General features: G+C 48.2%; 1 protein-coding gene across 2 annotated transcripts in view; it reads left to right on the forward strand.

The window, feature by feature from the left end:
- The first annotated feature begins 536 nt into the window (after window positions 1-536).
- The window catches only part of DGCR8 (DGCR8 microprocessor complex subunit), a 30,196-nt gene continuing 15,704 nt past the window's right edge, over window positions 537-15,028 (forward strand). The window contains exons 1-8 of one of the 2 annotated variants that reach the window (XM_021690833.2): window positions 537-1,437; window positions 1,914-2,073; window positions 4,245-4,387; window positions 4,550-4,832; window positions 7,116-7,313; window positions 7,574-7,675; window positions 8,430-8,528; window positions 10,814-10,896. In XM_021690833.2, the coding sequence (XP_021546508.1) occupies window positions 718-1,437; window positions 1,914-2,073; window positions 4,245-4,387; window positions 4,550-4,832; window positions 7,116-7,313; window positions 7,574-7,675; window positions 8,430-8,528; window positions 10,814-10,896 (1,788 nt within the window). In that variant the 5' untranslated portion in view covers window positions 537-717. The remainder of the gene's footprint in view (window positions 1,438-1,913; window positions 2,074-4,244; window positions 4,388-4,549; window positions 4,833-7,115; window positions 7,314-7,573; window positions 7,676-8,429; window positions 8,529-10,813; window positions 10,897-15,028) is intronic. The other variant, XM_044921285.1, reaches the window with a different exon arrangement.

Raw genomic sequence — 15,028 nt, forward strand, 5'->3', positions numbered from 1 at the left:
ACTGACCCAGCCCTAGCAGGTGAGTGGATCCATGTCGCTCTGATGGCCAGAGGGAGGCCACACACCTTATGTGTGTTCTGGAAAGGGCAGCCTTGCACCGCGAGCTTGCTTACCTAATAAACTGAGTTAGGGGAATGCTGCGGTGAAGCTTAGCCTAGTTTTTAAAAATCTTTTTTGAGCCTTAAGATAATACTTTTTGTGCTTCTGAAGTAGGAATTACAGTGGACAATTAGTAAGATACTTAACTTAGGACTTAAATTATAATTTAGGTTCTGAAGGAAGAATTTAGAGCTAGTTTGTTTTGAAGCCTAGAAGGTTCTTTAAGGCAGTAGTATTTCAAGTTCTTTACTACACTGTTAATAGCACTTGACTCTTAGTACCAGGGAAGCAGAAGGTTTCTGTCATTTTGTGACGATGTTTTTAAATCTCTTTGCAGGTGGAAGAAGAAAGGTGCCACTTTGGCATGAAGACAGACTCGCTTAGTCGTCAGTCATTTAAGCTGAGTGCATTGTGATTTCCAATAATTGAGGCAGTGGTTCTAAAAGCTGTCTACATTAATGAAAAGAGCAATGTGGCCAGCTTGACTAAGCCGCCGGCGTGTGCAGCACGGGCAGGACGGCACCCGGGTCTCAGCGGACTTGTGCATGTTAGCTGTATAGATTTATGTAAGGTTTTTTAAAACTCTGGTCTTTTAAAATAGTCTTAACCACTTTTACTATGGAGACATATGAGAGTCCCTCTCCTCTCCCGCGTGAGCCCGCAGGAGAAGCGGTGATGGAGAACCGAGCTTGCCCCTTTCAAGCGCTGCCCCGTGAACAGTCTCCACCACCTCCCCTGCAAACGTCCAGTGATGCAGAGGTAATGGACGTTGGCTCTGGTGGTGATGGACAGGCCGAACCCCCTGCTGAGGACCCGCTCAACTTCTACGGAGCTTCTCTTCTCTCCAAAGGATCCTTCTCTAAGGCCCGCCTCCTCATAGACCCGAACTGTAGTGGCCACAGCCCGCGCACCGCCCGGCACGCACCTGCGGTCCGGAAGTTCTCCCCTGACCTTAAGTTGCTTAAGGATGTAAAGATTAGCGTGAGCTTTACCGAGAGCTGCAGGAGTAAGGACAGGAAGGTGCTGTACACAGGAGTGGAGCGCGACGCTCGCGCAGAGTGCGGTCTGGCCCTTAGCCCTGTCAGTGGAGACGTGCATGCTTGTCCCTTTGGCGGGAGTGTTGGGAATGGGGTAGGTGTAGGGGGTGAGAGTGCTGATAAGAAGGATGAGGAGAATGAGCTGGATCAGGAAAAGAGAGTGGAGTACGCAGTGCTCGATGAGTTAGAAGATTTTACTGACAATTTGGAGCTAGATGAAGAAGGAACAGGCGGGTTCACGGCTAAAGCAATCGTGCAGAGAGACAGAGTGGATGAAGAGGCCTTGAACTTCTCCTATGAGGTATGTCGGCGACCCCGCCTTTGGAGCACTCTTAGCAAAACCCAAAGAGAGGTGTTGGGAACCGCAGCATCTTTTGAAAGCTGATGTTGCAGAGGAAAAAAAAAACCCATATCAGGTGGAATAATGTTAATGTGGAAAAGAAAAAGCTGTAAGAAGTCCAGGTTTTTAAATTTTCCTAAAGAAAGGTTTGGCTGAGCAGTCGACCTTGTACCCTTTATGCAACCTGAGTTGGAAGGTGCTGCTGAGAAGCGCTTCCTGGTGGCGTGTGCACCTGTGCCAAGCATCAAGTGTTTTGGTTGCAGTTGTCAGTTTCTTCCTGTTTGTTTTTCAGATGATCACGCAACATAAAGGCATACCTAGGCCCCACTTGAGAGTGCCTCATTTCTGTGTCTGTTCTCACTAATGCTGTTAAGCTTGCCTACGGTACAGGAATGCAGGCTCCGGGGGCCCTGGTGTCTGAACAGCGTGTTTTGCAGGATGATTTTGACAACGATGTTGATGCTCTGCTGGAAGAGGGCCTTTGTGCTCCCAAAAAGAGACGGATGGAGGAGAAATACGGAGGAGACAGTGACCATCCATCTGACGGAGAGACAAGTGTGCAGCCAATGATGACCAAGATTAAAACTGTGCTAAAAAGTAAGTCAGCCAGTCAGAAAGTGGTGTGTTTGTGGGGCGGTAGAAGTGCCGTTTTGAGAGCCCTTGGGTGCCAGGCAGTGGTCTTAGCAGTGGGCACATGTTTGAGGGCGGACAGTCACATGTGGTGAAGGGGAGACAGACGACACAAGGAAGCACCAGATGCACAGTGACCCGGGTGCTGATTGTGGTGTCATGCGTGGACACACACTGGAGCAGCTGGTGTTGAGCAGGGGAGTGGGGAGGCACTTCTGATGGGGTGGTGGAGGGGGATGATGTTGCTGGGAGATGACAAGATGGGCAACTAGAGGATGTGAGGCCTAGGCCAGAGGTGGGTGCAGCACTGTGGCAGGTGATGGTTGTAGTCAGGCTTCTGGATTCTCCACCAAGTGTCAGGGGAAGCCTCTAGAAGCAGGCAGGTGGTGGTGTTACACAATTTTTGTCTAAAGGCACAGCTCCTATGGCTGCAGCATGGTGTGTGGACTTTAGGTGGCTAGAGTGGGAGCTCCTGTGGTAGGGGTGAAGGTGTTCCAAAGCTGCACTTGGATTTGGGGGGTGGGGCAGTCGGCCTGGAGTTGCTTATGGGGCTGGGCATTGGGCAGTGGGAAGGGGCTGAACGGATGCGTGGGGACTCAGGCACACAGTTGAGACCTTAGGCTGAGGGCTGGAGTGCAGAAGGTGGCTTGGCGTGATGGGAGGAAATCGAGGGGCAGGTGGTGTGCAGTCTCCCACTGCAGAGTGGACGGGTTGGCTATGCTAGGTGCCACAAAGCCGTGTCCATTCTGAGCAGCCTGGTTCAGGTTCACAGTGTGCCTGGCCATGACTTCAGGGATGCCACTGGGCCTGCCTGCACCGGGCACTGCTGTGCCTTTCCCTCTGCAGCCTTCTGCTCCACCTCACCCATCTGGCAGCCTGCCCCACAGTGCTGCCTCCCAGGAGCTGTGGCATGGGCCTCAGGCTCACAGGCTGCGTGTAAGCTGCATGTGAGCTCTTCAGACGGCTGGGCCAGCTTTATGACTGCTACTTGTCACAAATGAGTAGCCCAGGTGCACCAGTGACCCGTGTTGTACTTTGCTAGCATTTTGTTTGCTTCTCCTTGTCCTGACTTAGCCCAAAGATAGTGTGAGGCAGCTCCTTGGCTCTAGCCCGGGTAGGGAAAAGTGTGTGGCAGTGTCTGTGCACCTCTGACCTGTTGTGCTCCCTCCTGGGGGCCATCCTGACATCAGCCATCCAGCCAGGATTGTTATGTTCTGATGTCAGGCCAAGGGTTAACACTGCCGGGTGGGGACCAGGCACTGGGATGCTACTCCCTTGTCCGTGAGAGTCCCTCATGCCATTTCATTATGTCTATGTTTTTAAAATTTCATTTGCTTTTTTCTTTTGTCCCTAAATTTCTCACTTGTTCCCAATTCCTGTTAGAGAATTACGTTTCAGTTAAATCTTTGTGCTTTTCCTAGTCACCGGGCCTGTTAGTGGCAGGTGTCAAGTGGGTAACAAGTCTTGAGCTTTTTTCTTTGACTGCCTGTAAAGCAAAGAAGGGGTTGGGAGTAGTGTTCTAAAACTGACTTAGAAACGTATGAATTGGAAGGAGTTTCACGTGCTGGTGAGAGTATGCAGCTCAGGTACAATGAACGCTTGCTGTCGAGTCACAGGGAGCAGTGGTCGGCAGACATGCAATTTGTTAGCAAAGTTTACTCAGCCCCTGGGGTGCCTCTGGCCATAGCCAAGGCAGGCAGTGAGGGATTGATGGCCGTGGTGCCCACAGCTGTGCAGGCAGCAGCTGAGACTAGGACTCTTGTCTTGTAGAACCTCATCCCAGGCTCCTTTGTGCACCATGTGCTGTTCTAGGCCCAAGAGTACAGCAGTAAACAAGGTGGACAGCTTCCTGCTATTGAGGAGGGACTTAGATTCTCTGGGTTGGAGCCATATAAACAAGCACAACAATTGAGAAGAGTTTCGTGCATTGGAGGCGCTGAGTGGCAGGCAGGGCTGGGTAGGCTCTGTCTGGTGGAGGGGAGGGTACTCCTCTACTCCCCTAGTTCTTAGAGGTTCTTTCCAATCAATTCTTGGTTGACTTTACTATTTTTATCTGCCATGTATCATAATTTTGAAGCCATCTCTACAACTCAGAGTGTTTCTGAAGTGATTGTAGGATGCTCTTGTCTTCTGTGCAGGTCGTGGCCGTCCTCCTACAGAACCATTGCCCGACGGGTGGATCATGACATTCCATAACTCCGGAGTCCCGGTGTACCTACACAGAGAGTCTCGGGTGGTCACCTGGTCCAGGCCGTACTTCCTGGGAACGGGAAGCATACGGGTAGGGGATGCATCAGTCATGAATTTAGTCTTGTAAGTTTGCAGACTGAACATACACACGCTGTGTTTGCATGCTAGCCAGGCAGAGGCAAGTGGAAGGCTTCAGATGTTCAGAGCCTTGAGGTCATCCTTGTAATCTGTGTTGCAATTTCACTATCCACAGAAACATGATCCTCCTCTGAGCAGCATTCCTTGTCTGCATTACAAGAAAATGAAGGACAATGAGGAAAGAGAACAAAACAGTGAGCTCACCCCCAGTGGGGAAGTGTCCCCTGTCAAGCCCCTGAGCCGATCTGCAGAGTTGGAGTTCCCCCTGGAAGAGCCTGACTCCGTGGGAGCTGACTCGGGGGCCCTCGATGAGAAGGACCCACTGGGGGCTGAGGGTGCCCCCGGGGCCCTGGGGCAGGTGAAGGCCAAGGTCGAGGTGTGCAAAGACGAATCAGTTGGTAAGTTTCTGGGGTGAACTTTCTTCCTTCCTTGTTGGCTGGGATCCATCTGCAGGGATGTGGCTGCACTCCACGCCTTCCCCGGGGTCACGTTCCTCCTGCTGAGGCCACCTGTTCCTGCTTTTGTCTGTGAGGAAGGGACTTCTGGGGACCTCTCTCCACTCTTTCGTGGTTGGAAATGCCTGTCTCCCTGATCTTAGAACCTGCCTGGGTCTGCAGGCCCCACATGGCCGGGGCTGCCGTGGAGATGGCTACTGTCAGTGCACACTGGCGTTTTTCTCTGGTTACTTTTGTGACCTTTCCTGAAATCTTGGTTTTTCAGTAGGATATGCTCATGTGGCATTGTTTTGATCTGTCTTGATGCGCTCAGAATGAACTTCTTCAATCCACAGATTCAGTACTGGGAGACAGCCACTATTCTGTGGATGTTTCCCTCTTCAACCCCATAATTGCTTTTGGCTATATATTGGTGTTTCTCTTCTCTCTTCTGTGTCTTTTAGCTTAGGCCTACCCGTGAAATTCTTAGTTGTCTACAGTGGTGGCCGACCTCTCTCAGCCCACCTGCTGAATCTCTTTCAAAGAGGACTTTGTGTTTTCAGGATTTTGGTTTTTGCTATTTAGATATTGTCTGAATATTGCTGCCCAGCCTTCCTTGTAACTCTTAAGTGTGTGGAGCCTAGAAAAGCTGGGGCGGGGTGGGGGGGTGCACCACTGCTGAGGGAGGGGCCTTGGTGGAGAGGGCTGGTTGGAGCCTTAGGCATCTAGGGAAAGGCAGGGTGTGTCACTGGCCCCCAGCATCCCCCCACGGACAGACTGCTATCTCCCTGCAACCTGCCTGCCTGTTGCCTCCCTCCCCATCCATGTCAGCTGCCCCTGTCTTCTGTCCATGTGTCCGGGCTTTTCTAAGGACCCAGCTGGAACAGAGTTTTTGCTTTAAGACTTCAACGTAATGGTTTCTTTCTTCAAATCCATCTTTTTTTTTTAAAGACTTTATTTATTTGACAGAGAGAGAGAGAGCGAGAGCAGGAACACGAGCAGGGGGAGTGGGAGAGGGAGAAGCAGGCGTCCCGCTGAGCAGGGAGCCCGATGTGGGACTTGATCCCAGGACCCTGGGACCACGACCTGAGCCGAAGGCAGATGCTTAACAACTGAGCCACCCAGGCGCCCCTCAAATCCATCTTTTATGCACATGTAACACCTGAATGTGTTCTTGTTTTTTGGAAAAGACCTCTCTTTCACTTCTAATTTTACTCCTTTTGGAGAGGTAACCACTTGTACTTATTTCCAGACTTCTTTCCCTGCATTCACATGTAAAGAAATACGTGGTTTAGTGTGTAACTAAGTGGGTGCAGGTATATTGTTTCACAGCCTTGTGTTTTATCCATGTATTTCTCGGTCTTGCACATGGACTTCCTCCCTCTATTTCCACAGGCATTGCTGTTAGGGCTCGGTGTGAACCACAAGAGTCCCTGCCTCAGGGCTTACACTTGCATAAGAAACCAGTGAGGGTGATGTGACCCTCTGGGATATCCTGGGAGCGAGAGGGGTAGTGGGTGCAACAGTAAAAGCAGGAGGCCCCTGGGAACTTCACTGAGTGGAGGTGGGTGGTGAGCAGTGGGATTGGGCCAGGGGCTGTGTGGGGAGAGGCATGACAGGTGCCAGGGCCCTAGCTGCCTGGGTGTGTTGCTGAGTGTGCAGGCAGCCAGGATGGCCGGAGGGGAAGAGCGCAAGGTGCACAGTGCTTCAGCTGCTGTGGTACTTGTTTTGATACGGGAGAAAAGTCTTGAAGGCCATCTGGTTTTGTTTTTTAAAGCTTTTTCTTTTTTTTCTTGTTCCAAATAGACTAAAAGAGCATCTCAGAAATTTGTCCATAAGGGACCTTCCTGAGTAATTTGAGTGACAGGACCTGGTTCAGGGGCGCCTGGGTGGCTCAGTCTGAAGTGTCTGCCTTAAGCTCAGGTCATGATCCCAGGGTCCTGGGATCAAGCCCCATGTAAGCGGGGAGCCTGCTTCTCCCTCTCCTTCTGCACCTCTCCCCTACTTGTGCTCTCTCTCTTGTGCACTCTCTCTCTCTCTCAAATAGATAAATAAAATCTTAAAAAAAGAAAAAAGAAAGGACCTGATCCTTTGCTTTGTTTGCCCTTCAAAAGGGAAAGGGGAGTGGGGAATGGCATGGCGGGGCCTGTTTGATGGGCAGCCCGTCACCATCCTACTCACTGGACAGAGGGAACATGACTCTTAGGTTGGAAGTTAGCAGTTTTGTTTTCTGGTAAATCCACACAGATCTTGAGGAATTTCGGAACTACCTGGAAAAGCGTTTTGACTTTGAGCAAGTCACTGTGAAGAAATTCAGGACTTGGGCCGAGCGGCGACAGTTTAACCGAGAAATGAAACGGAAACAGGCCGAGTCTGAGAGGCCCATCCTGCCGGCCAATCAGAAGCTCATCACTCTGTCTGTGCAGGATGCACCCACAAAGAAAGGTGAGTTGGGGCACGTAAATTTTATCTTGGGCAGATTGGTTATCCTGTTTTTTTTCACTTGATGGTCTTAGAACATACGCTTTGTGTGCGAGTTGCATTTACTTCAAAGCTTATGTTTACCCTACGAATGCAGAGGTGCACTACGTTCACGGTGGTGAGCCCCTAATTCAGTGAGTCGCTAACTTGGATGGTGCCAGGTCCCGAGTGCTAGCTTGCGGCAGGTCCTCACGCTGTTGCTGAGATAGGCCTTCTTGTCACAGAGTTCGTCATTAACCCCAACGGGAAGTCCGAGGTCTGCATCCTGCACGAGTACATGCAGCGCGTCCTCAAGGTCCGCCCCGTTTATAATTTCTTTGAATGTGGTAAGTTTGACTTCCCTCATCTCGGCCCTGAAGAATCCTACACCTCGCTGGGGTCACGGCTGGGGAGGCGGGAACTGATCATTAACCCCACTCTGCTGGGATAGAAGTGAAAGGGCAGGGCGGGGAGAAGCGTGCTGCAGGTGGGCAGGTTGTGTTCACAGCTGTGTGTCCCTTCTGAGGACAAATGCCCCTGCTTCCCCCTTTCTTTATCCACACTCCCCCCACTCCCACCTTCTTCTTATCCCTTGCTCTGAGGAAGGCCCCCCACTGTCTCCACCTGCCCTGAGGTGGATGAAGGGGCCTCCGGCCTGCACTTCCCACCAGCCCTTCTCCTGTCACCATCCACATCACACCTTTGTGAAAACTAGTTTGTCTTCCCTGTAGAACCCTGAACCCAGGAGTCACTCATTGTTTTAATGTTGTTTCCTTGGCTTCAGCATCTCTGCTGTTCACAGTCCTCTGTCCATCCTTCACAGACGTTGATCCCTGTCCCTGGTGGCTTGGCCTCTGGCCTCCTGTTTCCCCTCCAGCTTACGAACCTATGGTCCCCCGTTTCCCAGTTTTCCTGGCATGCTCTCTGCCTGCTGACCAATCCTTGGCCCTATCTCCATGCCTCAGGGAGCCCCCGTCTCTGCCTTTCAGCAGTAGCCCTGACCCCGCCTTGTCTGTTGGTGCTAGCAGATTGTATGTGTGCGTGCGTGCGCGCTTTTATTGTCTTGGCAAGTATTTTTAAAACCATAATTTTAATTTTAAGAGAACCCAAGTGAGCCTTTTGGTGCCTCGGTGACCATTGATGGTGTGACCTATGGATCTGGAACTGCAAGCAGCAAAAAACTTGCGAAGAATAAAGCTGGTAATGTGCCTGCTTGGGTGTCAGAGACCCATGCTGCCCACAGTGTCCGCCCCTCCCCTTGGCTAGGGAGGGCTGGGGGTGGGGCAAATCCATTTAATTTATGTGATCCTCTAACTTGGTTTTTTAAAAGTATGTGCTCGGGACGCCTGGGTGGCTCAGTTGGTTAAGCGACTGCCTTTGGCTCAGGTCATGATCCTGGAGTCCCGAGATCGAGTCCCGCATCGGACTCCCTGCTCAGCGGGGAGTCTGCTTCTCCCTCTGACCCTCCTCCCTCTCATGCTCTCTGTCTTTCATTCTCTCTCTCTCAAATAAATAAATAAAATCTTTAAAAAAATAAAAAATAAAAAAAATAAAAGTATGTGCTCATTGGAAAAGACTCAAATAGAGGAAGTAAAATATGAGAAATAAAACTAGAAAATTCAAACCTTCTCTGCTCTGTGGCAGCTGGGCCAGAATCTCCCGCCCTTGTCCCCACTGCTCACAGAGCTCACTGGGCCGTGGTGAGCACACATTCTAGAGTGGGGTTGTTCGTAAACCATGCAAAATGTGGGCATGCTAGATGACAAAGAGGTGGATTTTCTTTTTTTTTTTTTTTTAAGATTTTATTTATTTATTTGACAGAGACCTAGCGAGAGAGGGAACACAAGCAGGGGGAGTGGGAGAGGGAGAAGCAGGCTTCCCCGTGGTGCAGGGAGCCCGATGGAGGACTCGATCCCAGGACCCTGGGATCATGACCTGAGCCGAAGGCAGACGCTTAACCATCTGAGCCAACCAGGCACCCGAGGTGGATTTTCACACTGTTGGCATTCTTGAGTGGTTTTGACATGTGAGAGGATGAATTCCTGAGTCCTTCAATCTCTAGATTTGGGACTGCCACTCACTGAATGTAGCCTGTCAGATCCCTGGGAAGGCCTATGTTTTCCAGTTAAAAGGGAAGCCATTCTGCCTCACCATCAGGGTTACTTGGCCTCTTATTGGAAGTGAAGCACATTTTAGGGTGGGTGTTGGGGGTGCACCTCAGGCCTGGTGCCCATAGTTCTATTCTTTTTATATACTTTTTAAGATTTTATTTATTTGAGAGAGAGAAAGCATGAGCTGGGGGGAGGGGCAGAGGGAGAAGCAGACTCTCCGTTGAGCAGGGAGCCTGATGTGGGGCTCGATCCCAGGACTCGGAGATCATGACCTGAGCCAAAGGCAGACGCCCAACCAACTGAGCCACCCAGGTGCCCCCCACAGTTCTATTCTTAAGGTTTCTACCTCTGCTGTAGTGTCTTCCAAAGCACTCTGCCCTGTACAGGCATGAAGTATGTCAGTTTCATCACATTCTTACCAGGTCTTGGGTGGTGAAAGTGCTTTTGTTCATGTGACTCTGAGTTTACCTTGGAGTTGCTTTCTTTTGTGGTATATGCTGAGGATGATTGAGAGGATATGTTACTTTCTGTCCTTCCTTCTGTGAGGCTGTGCTGGGATCATGCACTACACCCCTTCTCCAGGAAGGCCTGCTGTCCATTTTAGAGAGATTGTGCCAAAAGGCTTTTTCAGCTCAGCAAACTAGTGCTACCAAGGTCATGGGGCAAATAGTTCAGAGTAGGGTCCATTGTGGGGGTGGAAACGTCCTGGCAGTAGGGCTCTGCTCTCCTCACGTGTGAGGATCCACTTCCTCTGCCCAGATCCCAGCTGCTCTCTAGATATCTCACTTGCTAGCACCTACGACTCTGTAGGGTCAGATTGTTACCCCTCCCCATTCCCCAGCACTCCTCACTTCCCCACCCCAGTGGTGAGTGGCAGCCCTGCTCATTCAGAAATCTGTGCTCAGCATTGAGCCATCCCTCTCCTCCGTCCTGCAGATGCTTTCTCAAGAGTATCCGTCCAGTCTCGCTGCTTTTCCCTCCCACACTCAACAGCAGCCTGCTCAGTCCTCAGGCCTCACTAGTTGGCCTGGGTCCTGCTGAGCCATTTGTCTGCACGCCACCACCGTGATTTCTTTGAAACAGATCTCGCCTGCCTTGCCTGCTACAAGTACCTCAGAGCAAGAGTACATGCAGCTTTTGTGGCTTAGGAGGCTGCCCACAGCCTAACACTTGCCCCACTGTGTCCTTTGCTCAGGATGTGCTCCTCCATCCTCTACTCTCCCTGCCTCGGAAGCAGTGCTGTTCCCCAGGGCCCTTGCTTCCCTCTGAGCCATGGGAACCTTGGCCCTGCGCAGGAGCCAGCGTGCAGCTTGCTCTGGAGTCAGGAAGCAAGCTGGGTCCAAGCCCTCACCCTTGGGGTTTTTCTTTTCGTAGCCCGAGCTACGCTGGAGATCCTTATCCCTGACTTTGTCAAACAGACCTCTGAGGAGAAGCCCAAAGACAGTGAAGAGCTTGAGGTGAGTGTCATAATCCTGCTCTGTCTAGAACTGTGGCTCCAAGGCAGTGTCTGCGCCACCCCCCAGGCTAGTGCAGGTATGGATTTAAATCATCCAAGCTCCAGGTGATTTTTGTTTGTTCATATTTCATAAAGGGAAACGTGTTTGTCTTTGTGCAAGCAAGGCGGGGAAATGTCATTTTTTCCTGAGATTTTTGCCCCCTGTGTCTTGTAATGGGTGGCAAAGAATGTGCACAGTCAGCTCTCCCCTGACTGTAGATCCATGGTGGGAATCTTTGAGACAGAGTCTGTAAGTTATGTTGTTCTTTGTATTAAGAACTGTTTAAAACTACTTGTAAACCTTTTTGGGTAGATATGATTTTTTTTTTTTTTAAAGATTTTATTTATTTATTTGACAGAGAGAGACACAGTGAGAGAGGGAACACCAGCAGGGGGAGTGGGAGAGAGAGAAGCAGGCTTCCCGCTGAGCAGGGAGCCCAATGCGGGGCTCGATCCCAGGACCCTGGGATCATGACCTGAGCCTAAGGCAGACGCTTAACGACTGAGCCACCCAGGTGCCTCTGGGTAGATATGATTCTATGGTTATTTGTAGTGAGGGCTTTTCAAACTCTGAAGAAGGCTTTCTTTTTTATAACTGCTCTATTGATCTATATCTACCATACATTTTGCTCCTTTAAACCATACTGTTGAGTGGATTTTCGTATATTGAGTTGTGCCTTCATCACAATGGTCTAATCTTAGAATATTTTCATCTTTCTAAAAGGAAACCCCGTACACATTAGCAATCACTCCTAATTCTCCGTGTCCCCCAGCCCCTCAATCCCTGGCAACCACTAATCTCCTTTCTGTCTTGATGGATTTGCTAGCTCTGGACACTTCATATCAGTGGAATCATATGACATGTGGTCCTTTATTGACTGGCTTCTTTTTAAACCATGCTGTGTTAGCTGTGAGTTTTATCCGATTGAGGAAGTTTCCTTCTGTTTTGTTAAGAGTTTTTTTCAGGAATGGATGTTGGATTTTGTCAAATGTTTTTCCTTCTTCTATTGAGATTATTGTGTGGTTTTTGTCTTTTACTTTATTCATATTAGTGGTATATTGCGTGGGTTTTTGAATATTAAATCAATCTTGGATTCTGGGACAAATTCCACTTGGTTTTGGTGTACATAAGTTTTATGTGTTGCTGGATTTAGCGTGCTGGTATTTTGTTAAGGACTTCTGCAGCTATATTTATAAGGGATACTGGTCCATAGTTTTCTTGTAATGTGTGGTGTTGGGGGGATACTGTCTTTACAGAATGAGGTGAAAATGTTCTTTTCTCTTCTCTTGTGTGGAATAGTTTGTGAAAGGTTAGTATTAATTTTTAAACATTTGGTAGAATTCACAGTGAAACCATCTGAGTTTAGACTGGACTTTGACATTATTTAATTACGTTATTTAATTTTCACGTGTACTTCTCTTCAGATTTCCTCCTCCATTTTGAGCTGGTCTGGGGACTTTGTATCTGTATAGGAATTTTTCCGTTTGCTCTAGGTTATCTCATTCATTGGCATACATCTTTCATAGTGTGCCCTCATGACCCGCTTTATTTGGTAGGGTTGTGGTGCTGATCCTGCGTTCACTCCTGATTTTAGTAGTTTCCCTCTCTTTTTCTCTTGGTCAGTCTAAGGTTTGTCACTGTCATTGATCTTTCAACGATCCAACTTCTGGTTTTGTTTGTTTTTTCCTATTGGCTTTTTTATTTCCTATTTCATTTATTTCTGCTCTAGCCTTTATTTCAATACTTTATTTGGCCAGTCTTAGGTTTAGTTTGTTCTTTTCTAGTGTTTTCAGGTTAGGGTATTGATTTGAGGTGTTCTTTTTAAATACTGGAATTTATGGCTATAAATTTTTTTCTGTGTACTACTTTAACTGCAGCCCATAAGCTTTAGTGTGTTGTGTTTCTGTTTTCGTTCATCTCGGTATTTTTCTAATTTCCCTTGGGATTTCTTCCTTGAACGATAGGTGATTTTAGGAATATTTACTTTTCATATATTTGTGAATTTCCCAAATTTCCTTTAGTTGTTGATCTTTAATTTAATTCCAGTGTGGTTCGAAAACATAGTTTGTATGATTTCAGTCAGTCCTTTTAAGTTCACTGAGGCTTGTCTTAGGACCTAGCATACAGTCTGCCCTGGAGAATGTTACCTGTGTGCATGAGGCGAGTGCACTTCCTGCTGTTACTGGGTGAAGCAGGTGTCGGGTTAGGTCCAGTTGGGTTATGGTGTTTGTTCTATATCTTTGTTGGTCTTCTGCCTTGTTCTTCTGTTTTTTTTTTTTTTCCTTGAGAGAGAGAGAGTGAGAGTGGGCGTGTGCGCGCCCGTGGTGGGGGAGGGGCAGAGGGAGACAGAATCCCAAGCAAGCTCCATGCCCAGCACGGAGTCCGAGTCCGACTCGGGGCTCAATCTCACAACCCTGAGGTCTCAACCTGAGCCGAAATCAAGAGTCGGATGCCCAACCAACTGAGACACCCAGGTGCCCTGCCTTCTGTCTGTTATTGAGAGTGGGTATTGGAGTCTCCAGCTGTTATTCTTGAATTATTTCTTCCTTCAGTTCTGTCCATTTTTGCTTCATGTATTTTGGGGCTGTTGTTAGATACATACATGTTTGTGGTATTGTGATATAATAAGAGGTATATGTTTGGTGTTTGTTCTTGGTTCCTGGTGCAGAGCTTTTACAATATATTAATGTTTGTTTTTTGTCCCCAGTTCTTTAAAAAGCTGCAGGTGGATAAAGGTGAATGGAATGTCTTTTCTTATTTTTAACACACCCCTTTCTTTCTTTTTTTATATTTTATTTATTTAAGTAATCTCTATACCCAACGTGGGGCTCAGACTCAAGACCCCAAGATCATGAGTTGGCATGTTCCACCAACTGAGCCAGCTAGATTCCCCCAACACATCCCGTTCAACCACACCTGGGTTTATGTTAATAAAGTGACTTTGGGACCATCCCTTTGAATGGGAGCTGGTTGCCTGTGGAATCTACCATATAATTAGAGGGTTAGAACTTTCAGCCCCCCCTTTCCCATGTGTTGTGTGTGTGTGTGTTTGTTTAGGAGGCAGTGGAAGTTGAGCTAATCGCTAATGGCCAGTGATGTAATCAGTTATGCCTGTGTAGTGAAGCCTTCATAAAAAAAAACAAAACTGAAGGGGTTCAGAGAGCATCTGGGTTGATGAACACATTGAGGTGCTAAAAAAGATGGCATGCTCAGAGAAGGCATGGAAGCTCTGTACCCCTTTATACTTTATTTATCTTTTCAATCTGGTTGTTCCTGAGTTATATCCTTTTGTAATAAACCAGTTCTTTATTAAGTAAACTGTTGTCCTGAGCTCTGTGAGCTGTTCTGGAAAATTACTGAAGCTGAGGAAGGGTTGGGAACCGGTATTATACAGCTGCTCAGTCAGAGCACAGGTGACAACCTGGACTTGAGGTCAAGTGATGGCAACAGTCTTGTGGGACTGAGCCCTTAACCTGTGGAGTCTGCTCCAACTCCTGGCATTTAGCGTTAGAACTGCTTGGTGTGGAAACCCACTCATTTGGTGTCAAGTGTTGAAACTAGAAGTCAGTTCTGTTTAATGTTTATAATATTAATGTCATCTTGATGGATGGGCCCTTTGTCATTATTAAATATCCTTTATATCTAATAACAATTTTTGTCTTAGAGTCAGTTTTATCTGATATAGTCACTCCTACTCTCTTACTTACTCTTTGTGTGATATGTGTTTCCTTTTTTTTACTTTTAGCCTATTTGTGACTTTGAATCTAAATCATGTCTCTTATAGACAGCATATAATTGGGTTTTGTTTTATCCTTCTGTCAGTCTCTGCCTTTTGATCCAAGGGCTTAGGCAATTTTTTGGGAAGATTTCATTTTATTTTTAAAGAATTAATTTATTTGAGGGACGCCTGGGTGGCTCAGTTGGTTAAGCGACTGCCTTCGGCTCAGGTCATGATCCTGGAGTCCCGGGATCGAGTCCCGCATCGGGCTCCCTGCTCGGCAGGGAGTCTGCTTCTCCCTCTGACCCTCCTCCCTCTCATGCTCTCTGTCTCTCATTCTCTCTCTCTCAAATAAATAAATAAAATCTTTAAAAA

This window comes from Neomonachus schauinslandi, chromosome 14 (genome assembly GCF_002201575.2).
Source record: "Neomonachus schauinslandi chromosome 14, ASM220157v2, whole genome shotgun sequence".
Lineage (NCBI taxonomy): Eukaryota > Metazoa > Chordata > Mammalia > Carnivora > Phocidae > Neomonachus > Neomonachus schauinslandi.